General features: G+C 34.7%; 1 protein-coding gene across 1 annotated transcript in view; it reads left to right on the plus strand.

Moving 5' to 3' along the window:
- Positions 1-24,153, plus strand: part of GABRA1 (gamma-aminobutyric acid type A receptor subunit alpha1) — a 52,947-nt gene that overhangs the window by 6,417 nt on the left and 22,377 nt on the right. The window contains exons 3-6 of the mRNA XM_019740787.2: positions 103-215; positions 12,002-12,069; positions 18,339-18,559; positions 20,813-20,895. Of these exons, the coding sequence (XP_019596346.1) occupies positions 103-215; positions 12,002-12,069; positions 18,339-18,559; positions 20,813-20,895 (485 nt within the window). The remainder of the gene's footprint in view (positions 1-102; positions 216-12,001; positions 12,070-18,338; positions 18,560-20,812; positions 20,896-24,153) is intronic.

Raw genomic sequence — 24,153 nt, forward strand, 5'->3', positions numbered from 1 at the left:
AAGAAAGGAAGGAGGGGGAATCTGGGGAAGGCTTTATTTGGGAAAAAAAGGTTTTAGTAGAAATGTGTAATACAGTTCTCGCCTCCCTTTATGCTTTTTCAGCGATGGACAACCCTCATTACAAGACGAACTTAAAGACAATACAACTGTCTTCACCAGGATTTTGGACCGACTCCTGGACGGTTATGACAATCGCCTAAGACCGGGATTGGGAGGTCAGTCACATTATTATTTTTATTTTAGAGAACAATATTAAACCCTTATTATGAAAGCCTGGCTTTCCTTCTGAATAAATGGTAAAGTAATAAGAAGAGCAGCATTTATTTTAATGACTAATCCTATTTTTAATAGATTCCTCAATGCTAATTCTATTTACCATGGTAGTTACGTGAACATACCCATACCAACTTCTCATAATGACATGAAAGATATGTTACTTTAACTTGACAGAGAAAACATGGGGTGATATCCTTCTTTCCAGAGCAAAGACTGCATCTACTTCATTCTGCAATACTATGTCAGCCTTAAATTCAAGTAGACTATCCCTGAATCTACTGCTCTAAACATTTATTTCAAAATACTACTTACTGATCCACTATGATGCATTAGATTACCACCACCTCTAAGATAAATGGTAAATGAGTTAGATTTTTTTAAACCATGCATTTGTACTTAAACCCTTACTTTCTGCAGTAAAAATGTATTTTTTCTTTGTATTGGTATAGTTAATTGGTTATACTAATAAATTTTAATGATAGCCAATTAAAATAAAGGGCTTATACTAATAAATTTTTACTTAAGAAGAAGATAGCACTTAATACAATATTTATAACGATAAGAGTAAATAGTGTTAGACATTACATACTTACTTGAATAACTCTTGAATAAGATAATCAACCTAACTTATTTAGTTAAACAAAGACTAATGAGGCCAAAACAAAATACTGTCCTCAGAGTAAATCAAGTGAATGAAGGAAATAAATTATCGTTCAAAGTCACACAGGAAACCAAGGTCAGAATCTAGGATTCCCAACTATAGCTTACGCTGCACCTTCTCCAAAGCATTTGTAGAAACTATTTAATAATAATATTTAAACTACAATTAAATGGCAGTATTAAGTTATCTCTTCTTCATTTAGACAGCAAAGATACGCAAATAATAAGAAGTTTAAGAATTCAAATTTTGCTTTGAAAACTGAATGGTAGCATAGGTTTAGAGTTAATTTATTATCATTATTTTTTAAATACATAGGGTAGCGTAATCACGTGATGGGGACCATAGATCTCTTTTGAGGCTGCTAAACGCCATTAGTGTCTCAGAGGTTTAAGGGGAACTGCTTTGTCCAAGACACGACACAAATACCTGTCAAAGATCTTGCCAGGTGTCCTTTCTTATCAATTATAAATATTCATTCTAGGACATGCTATATAAATTCCTTCAGGTTTTTATTCCACCTAGTTTTTCCTTTACTACCTTCTTAGGAAAAGACTTTAGGAACAAAACGTATTGGTCACAAAATGGAATGCATAATTGAGTATGTGATGTATTAATTTTATGTCAGTGTGTATCTAAAAATCTGAATTGGCTTCAGAAAAACTGTTCTTGAGTCATAAAATCTGAAATAAATGCGAAAGACTGCAAGTATGGGAGGCGTGCAGGAAAAGAAGACCCAGTCAGGACACTGATATAACTTCTGAAAAGCAAGACTTTCTAAAGTACTAAGGGGCATGCATCTGATTTCTTATTCTCCTTCCTACTCTACATCAATCCTTACAAAATCAGCAGAATTTTACAACACACCTAGAAAAACTTGTCCTTATTCTAGTTTAAGAATTCCCATGTAATGGTTAACATGTGAATATGAGTGTCTGCGGTAAGCTCTGTGCATAGTTATCAGTTTTTTAAAGAATTTTACACACACACACATACACCTTTAATGATCAGTGGTGTGGCTGTTCTTTGGAGCACTGGTAACAAGGTCATGGCTGCTCACTTACACCTAATTATATATAATAACTCTTTAATAAATATATATAAATCAAATTTAGTGTAAGCAGGAAGCATTTTACCTACCTCTCATCTATACACCTAGGTCTTGGGAGAGCCACAGATATTAAGGATGTATATATATATAGACTAAGAATGGATTGAAAAGCTGATTTTCAAGACTTGAGGTAATGGTAGATTTATTAACAGAAATAACTATATTAATTCATAATGTAACATTGCTATTTTAGTAGAATTTACTTTTATTATCTATTGAATCCCCCCAAATAATAACAGGCATGTATTTGAAGAACAGAGATAGTCGGCTAAATACAGTCAAGGTATATTCTTTTTAACTGAAATGGATAAAATATGCTATAGTAATGGAAATTCAAGGGATCGGGGAAAATTGAAAATAATGAATGTGCTTTAATCTTTGCTAAAGATGATTTTTCTGATATTTATGATTCCTGGAAATAGTGATTTTGAGGATATAATAGACATTAAAACAACTTAAAAAGTAGCTCAAACATTTTCCTCTCTTTCTATTGTATGTATCCTGTGAATTACTGTAATTCAATCTGATGAATATGACATTTACAAAAAGCTTCAATACTGACTAACTTAATTTTTACTATTTTTTTGGAATGCATTTTTTAGCCTTAAGGGATATAATGGTATTCACTTATTACATATATCTCCAGTCATTAACATTTTAAGTACATTTTGAGAATATCTATCTTTTGACAACTACATCTTAAAATATTAAACATAGTTTTTAGATTTCTAAAAAACATAACTAGCTACAGAATTAGAGAAAAATGTTAACACCATTATTTCTGGGTTCTATAAATTAAAATGAACTAGTATGTATTTCTCTGTAGAATTATTTAATTTCATTTCTTTACCACAGATTTCTCATAAGTATGACATGCATTCCAGTAGATCCCCATTGCAAAAATGTACCCTTTATTTATTTTTTTAACATGATTCACTTGCTTTCAGATGAAAAGAGCATGTAGAAGAAATACTTGAAAGATTATCATTAGTTTATCAGGAGTAAAAGTTTCCTCTTAGTAGGCTTATGATCACAGCTGGGATAACCTACTCTTGCAAGAGACAGGGACCCACTCTCTTCTTTATTATGACAAAAGTCTGCTTTTTTAAAAATAACAACATTGTGCAGAAGGCAGGGATATTTTGTTCCAAATGTCCTCAGAAAATACAAAAATGTGATAAGCTGAGACTTGAGACTAATGTAAGAAATTCTTGTATGTGCAAATTCATCATGACCTCTTTTTCAGAAACACATACTGCATCAGAAGGTTTAGCATTAATCTCTGGAGACATACACCTTGGGTCCAATAACTAGGAAACAAAATATATAACTTGGTTCATACAGATGATAGAAATCAGTTTGCAGATTATAACACTATTTAAAAGGCTACCTTTTCACAGCCAAGAGCAATCCTGAGAAAATGAAAATAAAAGGATAATATTTTTTAAAAAAAGATATCCTGGATTTTTTCTTTCTTTTCTTTTTTCATTTTATTTATTTATTCATTGAGATACAGAAGATCAAAAGGAATAGAACGTGTGGAATTCTAATGATTTAATATACTCTATTCAGGAATGCAAAGAGAAAAATAAGTTGACTGTATTCATATTTTAAAGTACAAAGTTAATGAAGAAATCTTTAAATAGAATTGAATTGATATAATCAGTAGCCAGAAAAATCAAAATCAAAATTCTCAGTAGTTGTAGAATTCATTCTCATTTAAAATCTCTTTCTTTGAGGGCTAGGTGGAGAAGGCTACTTCTTTCTTGTAGCCAGGGGCTGAAGAATGTTTTTGAAAGGCTCTTCTTGTAAAGCACATATAGAAGTATAGAAGAAGAAAATGATTGGGGAAAGGAAGAAGGTAAAAGCCAGAAAGAATGACAAGAAAGAAAATGTCAGAGAAACTGGTAAAGGAGAGGGATCTGTGTTACAAGGATGGTAGGCTCAGGTGCTCAATGAATCAAGATTCCTCTTTTCATTTACAATCAGGAACAAACCAAAAACTTTCTGAGAAAATTCATTTCCCAAGGTTTCTCCTTATTGACTTTGAATATAATAAAATAAAGAAAAACATGAATTTTCTCCATCTTCCTAAAAAATGAAATGATACTCCCTTGCAAAGGCACCCATCTGGTTGTAGTTCAGCCACCATCACAGGGGCTTGCCCTGCACTCTGGGAGAGGGAGAAAAACAACTCAAACAGATCCAACATTTTATTCTGAAGGAAGATGTCGGGTTTTTAATGACAAGTAATGCCCTTCCAGTGACATTGTTCCCTTCCTGTTTGCCCCATCACACATGTAGCCTACTCTTTATTGATGATATGACAAAATCCCAGGGTGAGCCAGGGTGATGTCAGACAGTTCATCGTCTGAGACATGCCACCTAGCTGAGAGTTTACCATCTTCACAGGTTCATTCTCACGCATCTAGCTTATAAAAGACCTTTTCTTCTAGAAACAATTTTATTTCACTCCTTGAAAAACACATTAGGGTGAAACCATTTTGAAATGGAGCTCAACCAGGATAGTGCCAAAGGTATGAGATTTTGGTTAAGCCACATTAAACAAAATACAGAACTTTGCACCCTCTCTCTCCCTGCTAATGGTATTTCCTGAAATTGTTAAAATTTCTAAATAATGTCTTAAGTTTAATGTCAATAAATAATATGTAGGATGATGAATACCTCTCAAAGATTTTATCATCAAACCATATAGATAAAGAAAGCAAAGGAAAATAGATTAATGTGTATTTATCATGTGACAAACCCAGATGGGTGGGAGGAAAAGTAGATAAGCAAATAGGTAGGTAGGAATGAATATAGGTAAAAGAATGGACTTTATTCATCCCTACTAGACCCTTAACAGATATTTAGTTAATATTTTCTTCTTTTTCCTGTAAGTATTATAGATTTGGGGGCTTTTGTTTGTTTTTAGATTTTACTTAATTGACGGCATCAGTTAGATAAGTATCTGTAACTGGAATGTAACCAGGGTTTCTCTCCAAGTATTTTACCAGTAGTATATTTAACACACAATCTATGCTTCAAAGCCGATTTTCCCCTTATTTTCATAATTTTCCAAATTTTGGATTTTTTATGCCTTTTAGATTTTCTTTAGCCCAATTATTGCAAAAGATATCAGCTTTAAGATATACACATCTCTAACTAAGTAAGGTAACGGGGTTGCATATGTACGCATCTGGCAAGGTGGTGTGGGCTCCCTGGGAATTAGCTTAGGATCTTGGTTTTTGTTTCTTTACATCAACATAATAAATGAAGGTGGAAAACTAAGTGCTGGGGGGGATGGAGGGGGGAATGGGGGGAGTGAACTAAATGTTGTGAAATTTTGTGCAACTTTTAAAGTTTAAGTAACTAGGGGATAGGGAAAGCAGTATAGTTTAATCTTTTTTAAAAATTCAGTTTGGTCTAGCTCAAGATTCTAAGAAATATGGTACTCATGTGAACTTTTATTATCATTCTTTGTATGTTGTGTGACACTGAGATTAGAGGCAACTGTTTTATTCATGTTCAACTAAAGTTAAAACACATATTTTACACTAAAAAGCTAGAATTTCAAAAATTTAGAGGATAAGCTATTTCTGTCACAATGCAATAGCTTTCAACAAAATAAAAGTGTCTAACTTACTGACAATATCCAGAATGTTAAAAAGGTTAGATTCATCCAATATTTGTTGTTGTTGTTAACATATTTACTTTTCCAGATAATGGCTTTTATTATTATCTTTTGAAATCCTACTGTGGAAACCTTCGTTTTGAATTGGCTGTAGTTTTTATCTGGCATTTTTAATGCAAGGTGTGTAGCAGATGCTCAGACTTAGGCATAATGCAATCCATTTCCACAGAAATACTATATCTAGACATTCTATAATTCAGTTGAATTTCAGTGAAAAAGCAGTTACCAAAAACCCAAGAGGAATTGTTAAAATGAACAGACAGTACCTTTTAACCTTTACTGGCTGAGATCGCCAGTCAGCTCATGAAGCCAGCTCATCTAATGAATCCAACCAAACGCCCAAAGGAATGTTCCAGCATGTTTAGAAACTTTCTACTCTTATCTATTCCTGGTGTATATAAATCATCTATCTGCTCAATGACAAGAATTTCCTAAGATAAAATATAGCCACTGAGATGATGCTCATGTTATAAAGGACAAATGTTTAGTAAACAGCTACAGATGACTTTTTAGTGCAGCTACTTTTAACCTTTCATTAGTTTCCACTTCTCATCTTGATTCTGGAACCAATGTTGAATTATTTTTTAAGTGTTTTCTATACATGATTCCTTTGTTCATGTAAAATCTGAAGTCTTTATTTGAAAAATAATGTAGTGCTTTTGAGATGAAAATCTCATTGTTAATAATCATGGACTCTGCCATTTTGGAAAATTTAAGAGGACACAAAGTGGATGCCACATCCCTCTAAGACTGTCCTATTATTATTCTCACATAACTAAAATGTTATAATGGGAACAAGAAGTATCTTGCCTCGAAGCTACGGCAGGTTATAGAATTTTGATCCAGACTTGACCTAGATCAAAAGAAACCCATTCCTCCAACACAGCAATCACACCATTCTCTAAAGGTTAGCCCTCTGTCAATAGAAACTACCCATAAGTAAGGAGGGAAGGAGGGAAATTCTCAGTGGAGATGAGATAAATGTCTGCCATAATAAAATTTACCTGTTTTTCCTGGGAGATGTTTTTATCATCTGAGTTCTTGGAATCCGAAAAAACAAAGGCTCAGGGACTACTTAGGCACCTTGACATATGAGTCTCTATCCTCCATCCATCTTTAGTAGCTGAGCACATACAGAATTAAGTAGCTCAACATACCAACTAGGGAAAGTTGCCAACTTTTCTAAAGAATTAAGGGATGGAAATGAAGGACGGAACAAAAACAATGTTCCAGGAAGACTGGCATGGAGCTGAGCCATCCTTCAATCCAGGAGCCTACGTTGATATTGATGTACAGAGCCCAGGATATTTTCAAGTTCCAAAGACAATCATTTCAAAGTGGAATTTAAAGATATAGGTTATTATGATGACTAATGTGCCTCCATTTAGTCTCCATACAGTGACTGTCTCTGTGCACTAATAGACACAAAGTAGCTTAAAGTAGGTAGTGAGTGAGTAACCTCCTTCATAAGTTACAAGTCCATGGAACTGGGCTTAGTGAATATTACCCTGAGTTCCTCAGTAGAGAGCATTTCCAGTGAAAATATGGCCAATGCCATATTAAATAAATTGTCATAATAGGCATTCCTAATAAAAGACCACTTATAATTCTTCACTGTTGATTCCCTCTTCACTTTTTCTTGTACACTTTTACAATTTATTGTTCACACAGTACCAACTATCTTCTTAAACTGCAAGTGACATAATTTCACTTCATTACCCAAAGGATTCTTTTTGCATTAGAATAAAGGTCAACTGCTTAGTGAAATGCACGAAGCTCTTTAGGGGGTGGCCCTACTTGCCTCTAGAGTGATCGTGAGCAACACCAGGCTGCAGACATATTAAACTTTCTGTTTCTTAAACATAACACACTTACCTTTGATCTTGTTCTTTCTGCTCCTTGATATGTCCTCCCCGGGATCGCCTCATCCCTGAAGTTTTCTCATCTTTTAGGTCTCATTCAAAGTCCTCTCTTCAAAAGACATTCTTTCAGGGCATTCATAGTGATCTGAAATTCATTAGTATAATTTGTATGTATGTGTTTGGACATAACTATATACCCGATATCTATCTATCTATCTATCTATCTATCTATCTATCTATCTATCTATCTATCTATCCTCTCTCTCTCTCTCTCTCTCTCTCTCTCTCTACCTACCTACCTAATCTGTTTCTAATCTATCTATAACATATTTTTCTGAAGACTATGAGATATGCTATAGAAGAGCAGGAATATTTGCACTTTTGTTCACCAATGTATTACCTAGAACAGTACCTGTCCTGCACATAGAAAATGCTCAATAAACATCTGTTGACTAAATCAATGCATCCAACAAATACATCTCAAAGTGTTTTTGACATCACAATCTTATTTGACCCTCACTTCAATGCAGTGTAATTGACTGTGCAGGTATTATTTCTTTGTTGAAAAAGTGAGAAAAAAGACTTAGAGAGATAAAAGGATAGTATCTAAATCACACAGCATGTTCTCCAGGAAAATCACAGTTAAAATTTGAGTGTTGGACTCTTAATCCAATGTGCTTACTACTTACTATACAACACTGCTTTCTAATTTCTACTTCAAGCACTAATCATATTTTTCAAATTATCACTTCAAAACATCTGTTATTTCAATACTTATCAGCAGGTTATCAACATTGTAAGAAATCCCCAGTAAGAACAGATATACTACTGCCTAGTAGTTATGAAATACGTAATACAGTGTGCAATTCATATATGTAATGTATTTTTGAAGGCTGTGCTTGTTTAAAGACTGATTTTAATTGATTTATTTGTCATAAAAAACTTCATTTACATTGATGTACTATTTTAAGATATTCCCAAATCATCATCATCATGATCCCATTTTACATAACTCTATTCCATGTTTATCCCTTGAAACTTGAACATGTATATACATTTACACTAATTTTAAAGAATATGTTGATTTTTTTTCTTTTTACATTGGACAGGAAAAAGATTATAAAGGATATATTTGATTGAAAAAATGTGCTGATTAATTTGTTCTTTGCACATGTCTTCCATCAAATTATTTTAAATGATTTTCATTTTCAGACAATTTCTTATCTATATTACAGGTTCATTCATGTTTAACTTTGGCTAGGTGTAAAATCATTCTAGTTGAATTTTATTAGAAGTTCCTGACTCATGTTGTATGCTCTTAAACATAATATTTTGAAGCATAAAATTATCTTGACATTTCCTCATGTGATCCATAGAAAGTCACTGAGTCCTTTCTAGGCATTCCTAATAATACTTTAGAGTTCAGTGCTAAGTTGGTAAAATCTGGTATTAGAGCACAGGATTATATTCCAATGTTCTAGTGTTCCTTAAATAATAAATAATTTACATACATATATTACCTCCTCCCACCCCATGGGGATTTCAAATTGAAGGGGAGAGTAAAGGTATGACTAAATTTTCCCAGAATTGGGAAAGAGAATGTTCTTTAACAATTCCCTTGGATCACAGCACAAAACACATGCATATAAGCACATCTTCCATTTAAGCCTGATCCTAGACCTGAAGAGGTCTTGATTTCAAACTACCATTTCTTTACCAAAAAAGCAAGTTAACCACTATTTACAATTTTCCTAAGTTCATTTACAACAATCCTCTGCCTATTTTGAACTTTGCACTCCAGATTATAAACCATCTATCTTAAAGAATAAGTTCACGTGCCACTCAATTCCTGGTGAGCTGTAGTGAAAGACATACTTTAAAAGGTCAAAGGAGTCTATTCCTTGTCACTGACATTGTACTTAACTGATTGAGGATGTAGTTTGAGAATAATCATTAAGTGTATATTTGAATAGAAAAAAAGATGTTAATATAATAGAATATATCAAGATAATAATAGTGGATTTATGTGAATGGTGGTATTCATGGAGTGTTGAATGTTTTTTTCATATTTTTCTGAAATTTCAAAATTTATACTATGAAGACACATTTTTTGATTTTTTTTTTTTTTTTTAAGAAACAACATAACGTGTTCTATTGGCCTCATTCTTACCCTAAGCATTTGCAATTTTTTTACAGTAGCATTACCAAATAAGCTTGGAAAACACTGAGGCAAATAAGGTATTTAAAACATAATGTAATTACGTAACATGTGTTTAAAACATAATTTCTTAGAGACTAATGTTCATGAGGAATCTTCCAGAGGCATATAAAATAAGCAGAGTTTTCCAGCAATGGAAACTGTTTTGTTCCACTGGGCACTCATTAACAGCTAATGACAAATCGAAGAAAATTAGGTCTGTAGCAAGGGAAATATATTAGAAGGGAAGGTATAGAAAATGATTGTTATCTAATTATCTTATCCCTCGTTCTAAGTGTTATCCCTGATTTCATTGCACTTTCTTCTGATGCCATCACTCACCTCCTCCATTTAGTAGTTGAGAGGTCACTACAATCACCCACAGACAAACTTCAGTTTGGGACTTGGAAATTTTGGTAACTTCAACTCAGGGTTTGTGACTATGTTTGGAGGAGAAAGAGGATAAACAAAGCAAAAATGAGAATCTCTTCAAGGATATCTGCATGAGTATAGTGCCTGGAGAGACGGTCATTTGAGAGGCTCATGAAGTGAGCGCTCTTGGTCTGGGTACATGCCTTGGTATATTGTCATGGTGAGTTTTAGAAAATCTCAGAGGGAGGTGGCTAGTAGAAAATAATGAAGCACAGAAAGATGATGAACTGGTATAGTAAATGTCAGTCCTGACATTCTAATAAAATGTGAGCTTTTGATGGAGTCTTAAGAAATAACAGATGATTAAACTAAGAAAAAGACTCAGTCTAAAATATATATATTTTAGAAAGAAAGTGTGCAATGTATAAATGAAATGATGGCTGGAAGGGGTGAGCACAGGGACCCAAATAAGAAGTGGATGGTTAGTTAATACAGCTGAGACTTATTGCTGACAACTCTTTATCTCAAGATACACAGTTGCTACAGAATGTTAAAACTGAGGTTGGAAGTTAATTCCAAAAATACAATTCTATTTTCTTTGTCTCCAAAATTATATCCTCCATTTTGAAGTTTTTAAAGGTAAACACCAGATAATTCTTCTCTCAAGGGGCTCATTGAAGCATTTTGGAACCAAGAAAATTGTTTGCAAAAGCAAACAAACAAAAACAAGCCAAAAAATTTTGGATTGGTTGTTAGAGGGATCATCCCTATCTCCAAATTATTTTATATTTTGAGGTACGCATTATGTATACTGTATACCATGACCTCCCTGAGATAAATTTTTTCTGAGAGTATTAACTGTTTACAAATGAATGGCTGAGGGATAAAATGGATTTTCAAAAGAATTCATTATTGCATATATTGGATCACCTTTTTAATGTCCTATGCCAGAGATACAATGTCCCAACAAAGAAAATGAATTGCTTAATACACTGGACTGTTATTTGTCAGAGCTAAAATTGAAAATTACAGTCATCTTTTCTCATCTCACCTCTCAACAAATTGTTTCCTTTTAAGAAGAAACATTTTTTTCTATATATTTTTTTGGTGAGTGAATGTATTTTCTTGAAAATGTCTGTGTTTCATTGTCACCAAACTACAATAAATATGTTTTAGTGGTTGATATATATGTCTCAGAGACCAATAAAATAAAATCACATTGAACTTGAAATGGAATCTATTAAATGAACTTTTCTGTGCCATAATATGTTGTTCTTATCCTAAAATTGAAGATACTTGTATGGGTTGCCAGATTTTTCCAGGGAGTAATTTGGATGATTCGGTTATGATTTAGTGCCAGAAAGCAATCATTTATAAATATACCCTTGAGTCCTTAAACAGTTAATAAAGCTTGTTTTAGCACAGTGTAGACTTCCCAAGAGTGGCCTAAATACCTGGAAGATCTGGCGAGCAGTGTAAGAAGACCGAAGCAAACACACCCATTTGTAACGTTTTTACTACAATGTGAAATGGCTTGCTATCACTTAGGAAAGTGTGTCCATTCTTGGAGAATCCATTAAGCAGTAGCTAACTTCTCCATAAAATCTCTGCCTCCCAAAGCAGCATATTTAGGCTCCGTTCTCCATTGAAAAAAATATTAACTGTGAAATTTCACGTGTAAGCAGTAAATTATCAGGACTACACAGTAGACCAATTTTAGAAATAGCTAATCAAAGCCAATAAATTTCTCATTTGGGTGTAAGTATGTGGTGGTGAGATCTAATAAGGGCGGGTGATAGACATTCACTGTCCCAATTTCCTGCTTCATCAGAGCGTGTCACTGAAGTGAAGACTGACATCTTCGTCACCAGTTTCGGACCCGTTTCAGACCATGATATGGTAAGTGACACTGCATTTTCCATTTTCTTAGGGTATTTTCTAAATTTACTTTTTAAAGAAAAATATAAGCTTACATTTAGGGAGCAACTGGAAATTGCCTGGCTATATCTTTATGTCTCTCTGTGTGCATAGTATATAATATGTAATATTTAAATACTATATATAGGATAGAAAATACCCATTTACTTCCCACACCATCAACCTTTATGGCCATCAACCTCTGCGGTCTTTTTTTCTATCCCTGAAATGATTGCTTTGCCTTGGCTTATGGTCTGCCAGCCAAACAGTGTGAGTTACCTACCACTTTAGGTAGCAGGAGATGTGGCCTCAAGGATGCTAGGTTTCTGGGTAGTGAACACTGTTACAGAATCGCCATAAACATCATGTTTTCTGAATTATTTTTGGCTTAAAAGGGGAAATGAGTATAAAATCCAAGGGAATACTTAACCAGAATTAGACAAATAGTTAAAATACACCAATGGGAAACGTTAAGCTTCATTTCAAAAGGCACTCATTAAATTATTACAAAGAGTGTGAATAAAATGAGTATATGCCTGTTCTTTCTTTTCCCAACCCAAATAAATTAACATGAATTTATCTATCTTCTATCTGATGGGAATTGGTACATCAGTAGAGCTCTGCAGATATTACATAATATTTTCGAAGTCATAGCAGCCACGATCCTATACAAACTCCTATAAAAAAGCATAAAGAGGCCAGGAAGATACATCATTATGAATGTTTCAAAGATATATTAATTGAATACTATTTTTGAAATGGCATTTTGTTGATAATATCTTAACATGAAAGTTTTCTGATTTCATAGTAGCTCAGATGATTCAGAATAAAAGTTATAGAAAGTGTCAACTTAGACCAGCATTTCCCAAAGTACGGAAATTCACAGTGCATCAAGGGTAAAAGCTCTGGTAAGTCCTGAGATAAGGAAATCAGTTTAACTACACGGGATCTAGTGGTTTCCAATCATATTTGTCCAAACCCTTTTTCTTCATGCAATACCTGTTGACATTATGTAGAACTAGTAACCTGTGAGTCAAACATTGGGAAATGCTGTCTTGGGATAATTAGATATTTTAGATCTTAAGACAGGTTATAAAATATACCAACTATGCAAATTAGGGTCAGCAAAGAATAGGAGAGACAGCACAGTGTTGGGTAAACAATACAGATTTTTGAATCAGAATGTTTGGGTTTATAATCCCAGCTCCTCCACTTATTAGGATATATATATATATATATATATATATATATATATATATATATATATATCCTTGGGGAAGTTACTTAATATTTTTCTGCCTCAGTTTCTTTATGTGTTAGATGGAAGTAATAATAATATCTCATGGAGTTATCACAAGTATTAAGTGAATTAATACATGAAGAGCCCTTAAAAATTCTTGGCACATAGTAAGCATGGCAACAAATGTAAGCCATGATCACACTGCAAGAAATAAAAATTTAAAAGTTAGCCATAATTGTGGATTTATTCCTCTTTGGCAACTCATTTTGTCACTGTGGTCAGTCTGTAGACCACTTTACTGAAATACTGTGTGATATAATATCTGGTGCTATCTCGATTGTTCTTTGAGAACCTATTGTGATTCTCCCAGGTTGGAACTCAGCCTTCTCACAACACCGTTCTCTCATGCTACTTTTCTAATTAAGAACATTTCCTAGACACCAGTCGTGTTCAAAGTCAAATGTAAACTCCTCTGCCTGTATTCCATATAATCCATAAATGATTTTATCACTTGTGCACACTTATTCCCAATATTGACTCTTTACTTCAGTCATTTGTGTAAGTACTATTTTCTGTGAGGCTCTAGGATTCAGGCCAGCTGAGAGCAAATCTCCCCACTAGCAGCGGCATGACCTTGGGCACATCACTTAAGTTTGTAATGGCTATATTATTATAATTACAGGTAAATATGTAAATAAAGACTATCAATCATGCTCCAGAAATAAGTTATTATTTTTGCCTCTGAACCCCACATCATACCATGCACCCTTCATGAAAATTTCTTCTATTTTCTAGCCACCTAAATCCTGTATTTCCACAAAGGCCCAAACCAAGACCCAAAGGCCTGATGAAAACATTTTTTTAATTAATCCAATAACAAATCAACTTACCCTTTCAGCATTCTAATCACTTTTATTGATTCTAAAATATAATTTAGTTTTTGGCCTCACATATAACACTATTTTGTAATGTTATTTCTCTTATATAAATGTGTTGTTCTTCCAAATTGATGCCAAAAAACATTAAAGACACACTCGTTTCACATCCCTCAGAGTATCAATACCGTGCTGGCGTACAGTAAGTACTGAACTGCTACTTAATTGATGATAGGTTTTAAAGTCTCTGCTATCTTTAAAAATGATGGTCTTACAGGACTCAATAAATAACACCCTTTTTTCCTGAGTTCTGAATCTTTTGATAAATAAGACAATAGAGAAAGGGATATGGACTGTGACAGTATCATCTTTAGGACTAATAAGGATGATATTGCATGTGGCTTATATCTGCAGACAAGTAGGTCTTCAGAGAGGACTATCAAGGTCAGCTAGCTAACCCATCCAGTCATAGGTGGCCACCCGTGGCTAGGGTGCACACTGCCCATGTAGAACTTCTAGCACAGAGAAACACTGCAAAATTTGTGAGTCTTATGGACAGCAGGCATCCAAAATTGAAAAGACAGAGGAAGAGGCTGAAATAGGCAAGGTCGTTTATTCCTTCCAAATTCAACCATCAAATTAAACAGCTCCTTCCTCCTCCCCTCCCCAAAGAGAAGAGTATAAGGGGATAGAGAACATTCACAAGTTTTATACCATGAAGCGCTCTTCTAATCAATGGGAACATCGAGAGAGGGGAGGAAGCACTACAGACATCACACATTGATAATTATATTATTATTACTACTACTATTACTACTACTACTACTACTACTACTACTAATAATAATAATAAATGGCTACTCTCTCTCTGGCACCTAGCATGATGCCTCACAAAGAATAGGTGCTCGATATGAGTTGTAAAGGGACAGTGCCCAAATACAGCGATAGGCAATCAAAAACTTTTCTCTTGAAAAATATTTGGCATGCCTTTGAGTTACTGCTTCAGACTGTGATTTAAGGCACCAATGATGTCCTCTTTTATCTTAGACTACAGATGCACACTAGGATTTCTGATATACCGCTAATCCTATGATTATCATGAATTACTTTCCATACATGGCCTTAAGTCAAATATCAGATAGAAAGAAGAGGCAGACTCTCTAAGTGTCCCTATTCCTTAAAACTTCTGAACCAGACAATATTTGAATTATTCTGTCAAATTAGCCATAGGTCTGCAACTGATTTGCTAAGTGGCTAGTGGAGACTGTACCTGAGGGATGCCCGGTTAGCTCAGTTGGTTAGAACGTGGTGCTGATAACACCAAGCTTGCGGGTTCAATCCCCACATGGGCCACTGTGAGCTGCGCCCTCCTTAAAACAAACAAACAAACAAACAAACAAACAAACAGCTGTACCTGACCACTTTGAGAAGAATAATCATTTAAATCACATTACAGTAGAATTATGCGTAAGAAAGCAGTATGATTTAGAGGCTATCAAAATTAGAAGGCAGAATGACAAAGCTATTTTTCAAGACAGGAAAGGCTTTGTAGTTTTTTAAGTGAGAACACAATATCTAATTTATAATAATAACCATAACAATATTCAACATTATTGAATGCTTACAATATGTTAGGTACAATACTAAGGGTTTTATAGATGTTATTCCATCTAATCTTCATGTCAAATGTTTCAGCTAAGTATTCTTATTATCCACATTTTCCAGAGGAGGGAAGTGAGCCAGCTAGATTAGCAACTTGAACTTAGGCTTTCTGTCCCTACAGACTCCACAGCTCCCTAAGTATCTGACTTCATCTGGGACAGAAAACAAAATTAGGACAACTCCTTCACTTTATTTTAAAAACCATTAATTAGCAATCAAATAGCACATTTCCAGGGCACTAGGTTCTGACAGAAATATCCAGGCGGCACAATCATAGAGCCCTGTTTTCCATAGTGCTGAGAATGTAGTAAGTCAAAGCACACACAGATGGCAATAAATGGTGTGAGTGGGAACATTTCAATACAATATTTATTTAGGAACATTGCACATGTTTGGTCCCAATCTTCAAAATAAGCCTCACATTCTCCAGGGACCTACTCTACTGAAGGTAGCGTGACTTGGAGAGACTTTTCACTTGAACGGTGGGGGCTGGACCTCTGAACCTTGCACAAATACTTCACCACAGCTTCCTATTTGTTCTGACAATCTTCTGTGGAGCCCTCTCTTTTGCCTTCTGTTTTTATTTTACTCGGGTAGGATCAACTTCTCACATTCCTCAGGTTTTCTGTCCTACAAGCCTTCTTTTCATTCCCGACTACATAGAAACCCATTATAAATGCATTGATATCTATCTATCTATCTATCTATCTATCTATCTATCTATCTATCTATCTAGATATATATATATATATATATAGATATATGTATATCTATATATATGTTCTCTGATGTGTATGTATATGTGTGTGTGTGTGTGTGTGTATATATATATATCAGAGAAAATCCATCCACTCAGCTTCCCTGACAAGCAGTGCTACTCTCTATCACTTCCTGATGGAATCCACAGGCTCCATCCCCATTTCTCTCCTCATGGAAAATACCATTCTATGCCCATCCTACTTCTCCAGAAGTTTTCTTACAACATCCAAACTAAACAGTTTCTCCCTCTGCTGAATGTAACAGATGCTTGACAAATGTTTCTTGGTGAGTAAATACCTTTATCACGTATCCCAGAGCCTTTCATCTGACACTTCCAGACACAGAAAAACCTAGCCAACAGACAAGGTAACTTCTCTTGCCTACAACGATAGACTGGCATCATGTTACACTTTTTTGTTTCAATCAGAATTTAGTACTATGCCTGGTGTATTATAAACTATCCAAAAATAACTGTTAGTTACTTGATCAGTAAGGGCTCGGCAGTGCCAAACTTGTGCCAAAAGGATGAACCTTCATTCAATCTTTACTTAATCTTGCTTAAACCCTGGGGAAGAGACAGGAGTTAAATTCATGCACAAAATGCCTACACACAGGCATTATTTGTTTTGCATATCCTAACGTTGATACATATAAGATTAAAAAAAAAAAAAAAACAGCTTTCTGATGTATCAGGGTTTAGGGGATTAAGAAAACGTAGCATGATGTTTTCAAGTTAGTCTTCCTTCTAGTGTGGAGCATGCTAAGATTAATGGAGAATGTGGTAATCTTTAATTTAAACCATTGAGTTCCAAATTTAGTGTCAGTGTAGCAAATCCTGCAAGGAAGATGGATATTACCCTTTTCAATTTTAGGAGCTGGTAAATCACATTGCTTGTTTTCAGATTAGCAGATGTTTGTCTCTGGGTATTGCCATAAGGGATGCTGTGTTTATTCAAATAAATAGAGTCCCTGGCTGTGAATGATGATGAGCTTCATACATTTCTTATGTGTCTTATACACACACATACACTCACAGACACACACTCACACATACCTGCATATACTACACATATTTTTTTTTTTTTAGAAAACATCCAAATTACTAGTGTACAGATTCCTTATTTTATCATCATCTTCATTGGGTACAATTGAAAGTCCGTATACATTATTTGTGATAAAACATGTTTGCTTGGCTGAAAAGGAGATGAAATTGTCACACCCGCATTAGAACCTTGGATGATTTGGCCTTGGGTGTGAGGTTTTCAGAGACCATGAGAAGGCCCCCCCAAAAGACTATGCTTTATCTCCAAAAATACAATGGAATTGTCTAATAAAAATTTTTCTTATATGTCATAACCTCTAACATGAGTTCTATTTTTACTTGTAATATATTCCATCTCAAGTGCTGGTGTGGTGGAGGTGGGGTGGGGGTAGGGTGTCATTTTCCTTTCAGATATCTGAGGAGATAATCAGCAGAATTTTTTTTGACCAAGAAATATTTCAAGCATTTAAGATATTTTTAAAAAATGATTATGCCAACCAATGATTCACCTGACACCAACTGTACAAGGCCACCACGAGTTTACTTCTAGCAATATCACCTAGCTCGTTATTTTTCTTCTCAAGTTGCAAAAATTATGCATTGTCTGTGTGTGTTATTTGCATTTCAAAATACAGCACGATGAACTCTTTGCTATTCTCCAAAAATTACCTAGGAATATACAATAGATGTATTTTTCCGTCAAAGCTGGAAGGACGAAAGGTTAAAATTTAAAGGACCCATGACAGTTCTCCGGTTAAATAACCTAATGGCAAGTAAGATCTGGACTCCGGATACCTTTTTTCACAATGGGAAAAAGTCAGTGGCACACAACATGACCATGCCCAACAAACTCCTGAGGATCACAGAGGATGGGACCTTGTTGTACACTATGAGGTAAGGGTGAGTTGTTCCCCTATGTGAATTGTTCTGCGCTTCTTTCTCTTCCATATGTAGCTGTTCATCAAGCTGATGAGCTATGGTAGGGCACCTGGTTTCCTGGTTTCCGTTTTTCAACTTTAATAATTACTATGAAAAACAAACTGGCTGGAATATTCTGCAAGTATTAAGTGTTATATAAGATAAAATGAAAACAGTGCTTACAATATATGTTAAGTAATATAATATATCTTTCCCACGTGCTCTAATGCAATCTGAGGAACTTCCTCTCCCTACCATTAACCTCAGATATTCCTTCATTCCAGTAAGGTCTAGATCTTCATTCTAGAAGCTGTCTCAGGATGTATGTTTGAAAATGTTTCTAATTAAAAGGAAGGGGGAAAAAACAGAATGTGAGAAAAGTTCAAAATTCTTAAAAATGATAGAGTCATGTAGAAGTATACATTTTGAAGAGGGACACAAATTCGCAATGATATTGTTAGTTAGATTAAGACTACAGATATTTTTAATTTTGCTTAAATTGAAGACAAATACATACTTATGCTTTATAAACATTTTCTCCATTTTGAGATTACTGGAAAGCCTAGTACCTAGGTACCAATCATTGTATATAGTTGAATGTAGGAAACATGGCGCAAATAAAATTTTGAATATTATTAAAGAACGAAAAAGAGATGTTTAAACATATTCATAATTTATGATTAATTAAGAATTATCCAGGACTCATTCTTAAGGGGAGCAGTTATTTCATACCCAGGTGACTTGTTAAAAAGCTGTTTTTACAGATCTGGCCAGACTTGGTAATTCAGACCATCCAATTATTCCTTTGGCATGAAAAGGTAATGAAGGCAAAATCTTAGACTTGGTGGATTTTGTTTAGCATGGGAATAGAGTGATACTTTGCCTTTGGAGAAAGCTGCCGGAACTCCTAGCTTTTTATACACAAATATTCAAATGAAAAGGCAAGAAAAGATGCTTCAAGAACCATTTCAGATGTTGGACTCAACTAGTACAAGTGTAATAGGACATAAGAATGAAAAATCCAAAACAGAGAGAGAAAATAGAGGATCACTAGACAGATGTGTTGAGATCTTTCTAGGTCATCCCAGCAGGATCTATTGCTATTTGAAATTTGAAATGTTCTCCCCTTGTAAAATACCATATACTTACTTTTTAGCCTAAATTCAGTATTCGTTCCTCCCAGCTGCCAATTTCTGGGAGTGGTTCACATATACTGAAAAGTTTACAAATTAATGATTTTTCAATATACAGTGTTCTTCATCCAAAACTAACCTATATCTCCAATCTCCTAAATTTCTCACCACTTTTGCCAATGTATTAACACTTTCCTTTATAGTTTGACTTAAGAACGTGAGTTTAATCATTAATTTACAAATTTCATATTTGCTTTAATCAGTATTATAATCACTTAATAATTTTACTGGCTATAAAGCCATCCTACTGCATTTCTTGAGCTACTTAATAATAGGGGTAAATATGTTTTGTCTAACAATCATGTGAGGAATTTGGGTATAAGTTCCCTCATTCCAACAAAGGAGATCAAATATATTTTAGTGAATTATTTTCTTAAATACATACCCTTTTAAAAACATAAATGGAATTGACATTCCCAGAAGCTAGGGACTAAAGAGAAGGCTAACTTGCTTCACTCAGGCCATGGATTTGTAAATAGCACTAAATGGTTGGGATCTAGTGAGACCACATACACACTCTCCAGGAGACTTTACGTTCATCTCAATTACACGAAGCCTGACGACAGTCCCTTCTTCACCTATTTCTTCCATGTTTATATATTTGCACTTAGGAAAGGAGAAATTCTCTTCTTTTCCTTGCTATCCATGTCCTCTTCTAAACCAAGGATGAATTGATGTTTTTGCAAGTATTTATTTGCTTATGTCCAGTTTCATCCTCAAAGGATTTGCTGTAGCTAGGTGGATTAGCTGATGACACAGGTTTTGGAAAACATTAGCTATGCTTGCCCATCATACAGAATCAGGTGTTACCTATTTTTCTCAAAACAAACAAACATGGATAGAATCCAGTCATTATAAATAGTTCTTTTTAGATCATTTCATTACTAACAGCTCAATATAGTGCTATCTTCTGTACCTGTCTCTCCTGCTTTGTAAATATATTTGTTACAGTTAATAATATCCCAATTGTATTTATCAGTAAGTATCTAATCTATAGGGCTCTTGTTTGTATCCTATATGTTCCTTAAATGATAAGGCTGACAGTGAGAGCTGAATGTCCAATGCACTTAGAGGACTTCCCCATGGATGCCCATGCCTGTCCACTCAAGTTTGGAAGCTGTGAGTATATTCATTCATTCATTCATTCATTCATTCATTCATTCATTCATTTATTTATGTAATTTTTATGAGAGGCCTTAGTCTTTAACAAGAGATCTCCAAATAGTCTGTATCTAGAGACAGATAAAGAGCATCAAGAAACTTTAAATAGTGATTTGCTGCAAGTGCTTTCTATATAATAATCTTTTTTTTTTTTTTTAATGTTATTTCAGGAAGGAGTTATTCCCTATCTCCTGGACTAGAAAAAATGGATTTAACTATTTAGAGAAAAAAATTCTATTTTTGTTGAAGGTTTATTCATAGAAAACAAATGGAGTATGGATGTGTACCTTGTACATAACATCTTCTTTCCAATAAATGGTGATGATTGTGTTTATTTTATATCATTACTGACATTTGTTTGACCTTAGGAGTGATTCGACATTTTTATCAGATGAAAATATTGGTAGTTGGCAAAGGACAACAATTAGGTGTTTCTTAACAATGAAACTTACACCTAAAAGATGTAGGCAGGAAAAAATTTACCGTAATCATAGTCTCAGAAATGTTATAGATCCCTTTATATACCCCATGAAATTCATGTATACATTAACATTTTTGAAGGTATCTTAAATAAATCTCCTTTAGAATAACTTTCTGTGTTCCTGCTACTTGAAAAATATGTGGACACACATTAGAAGGGCCAAGAGAAGAGTGGCCAGCAAAGCCCAATTCTCTGGGCTTCCTCTGCCTTTCTGCTTTTGGCTAGTAAGCATGCATAAAGTGAGTGGGGATAATGTATTCCTGGTGTCCTGTAGCAGAGTTACATACAATTTCTGAGTCAGCTCCTGGACTACCTAACCAGCTTTCTGTTCTCTTTAGATAGGCTGTCTGAGCAACTATTTCGGTGATGATATGATTCATAGAAGAAAAAGAGTGGTAGTGTAGGAAGACAGCAAGCAAAGAAAATAGCAAAGGACCTTCAGGCTCCCAGCAGCACTAGTCATGGAGAGACAAATTTATTTATAAATCTCATTCTATACCGAGACCCAAGGATAAACTACTTCAAAAACTGTCAGCTAAACAGATCTTTGATGATAATTCCCTCCTCCCCATTCTTTTCCCAATTTAACGGATGTTCTGTGTCATGGACAATTATGTTTTCTCCTGATTAGCAGTTCCATTTTTAACAATTCTATGTGCTATGTATCACTTGTATGCCAGGCAGTATCGTGAGCATCTGCGTATGGATCAGTTCATCTAAGCCACGAAATAACCCTATAGGAAGGGAGATAATGCATCATAGTTTGCCTGGGACAATACTGATTTATGCCTAATATCCTGGTATAACCGCTAATAGTGCCACCTTTTGCCTTCAAAAATATCTTGTTTTGGACAATGAATTATATGTTTAGTGTACATGCTGTCAAGCAGTAAGTATAGCTGACAAAAAGACAGGTTTATATTTTCATATAAGTGACCGTTGGTTGACTGCTGAGTAATTTAACATCTTAGCAAGGATGATATCTTAAAATGTCCTTGGATGTTCTTTCTGATCACAAAATGGGTGCTACAACCCCAGCCATTTCATCTGCTTTCAAGATGAAGGATAGTAAGCAAAGAAACAAGCAGTACTGCCTGTATCAAAAAGATAAAAACTTTTCCTAAAATCCTAACAGACATCTCACATCGCATTAATCAAAGCTGTGTTACATCACCAATGCTACCCGCAAAGGAGGTTGGGGAGAAATATTTTTAACTAGGCACATCGTCATCCTGAAAAAAACTGGAGGTATTTTAGGAAGGAGGAAATGAATAGTGAGTAGGACATAGTATCTCATATAAGAAAACGGTAGCTAAAGAAACATTAAAATAAGAGGTTTTCCACCTCAGAGCTTTTGCACATGCTCTTTTCTTGGCCTGGGTTCTTTGCATGACTGGCTTTTTCTTTTTCCCTCTCACCATATCTCATGTAAATATCACCTCCCTCCTAGGCCTTCCCTGAGGACCTTATCAAAATTTGTATCAGTCTCCTAGATCACAATATACATTTATCTTATGCTCTTTTTCACAGAAATAATTAGTAGTTTTAGTTATTGGTTAACATTTCTATTGTGGGAAACCTGTAAACTCTATGAGAGCATGATCTATTTTGTCCAGCATTTCCTAGCTTGAATGGATAAAGATGACAATAATCACATTTTAAACGCCCCTTCAGTGTTCTAAGTCTCAGGACAGAGGGTTTAAGACAAGTGGGGAATTAAATAGATAAGACTTGATATTGAAAACTAGGCTTGGATGGCACATGCTCAGTGGGACAGCACCGTGACCAATTAGCACTGCCCGCCATCAGCATGAGAGGGAGCAGCAGCAGTCCATTCTCTGTGGTCGTTTCTCTGACCTGGCCTGACTAGCACTTTTCAGAGATGAAGAAACTGAGGCAAAAGTGGCTAAAACATGCTATGGCCCAATGTTTGAAGCAAATGTCTTGCCAACATATCGCAGACATGTTTAAGCAGGAGGATTTTGCAATAAGTTAGTAGAACACTATGTAATAAATGTTTATGAAGCATCTGAAGTAACTTTGTCAGTATGTAGATAAGAACCAAACATGGAAAAGCAAATGTTTTCTTTGCCACTCTCCATTAGATTCTGATTGTCAGGCTAAATTAAACTTTCTGCTTGTTAGGGACAAAGCCCTCTTCACAAGGCCAGACAACCGAAGTCAAAGTACATGATGCCGTTGACATCTTTTAACGGCTTTTCTTGAGAAAAATACAAAATAAGGCCTTGATCCTACAAGACGAGATTCAGATTATATTCTGACAATAAGATCTATGCAAGTGCTAGATCTAGTAAGCGTTTGATAAATGATTGTTTCCTGACTGATTGTCAAGCACAGTGCCTTGTAAACAAGGAGAAAGGAACAGTAGAAATTTAAATGAATTCTGAATAAATAACTTGACAAATTATTTAGTGCACCTGCCTTAAACAAATGGAAAAACAGAGGTTCATAGAAGAGAAGTGTCTATTAGCGCACGCTCTTCCAATACTAACTATGCTCGCAGTATTGTTTTTTCAAAATCCCATCTAAAACATTTTTAATTTTTTTTTCTGTTGATTTATTTGCGATCTGAGCTTCACATTTCTTTTTCTTTTTTTTTTTAAGTGGAGGTGGTTTATTTGGAATTTGGGGGAAAAGAACAAAACACCAAAATACCAATAGAGGAGAAGCAGAGAAGGGAACCAACAAAGAATGTGCTATCCAACCAGCTACCA

This window comes from Rhinolophus sinicus, linkage group LG10, assembly GCF_036562045.2.
Source record: "Rhinolophus sinicus isolate RSC01 linkage group LG10, ASM3656204v1, whole genome shotgun sequence".
Lineage (NCBI taxonomy): Eukaryota > Metazoa > Chordata > Mammalia > Chiroptera > Rhinolophidae > Rhinolophus > Rhinolophus sinicus.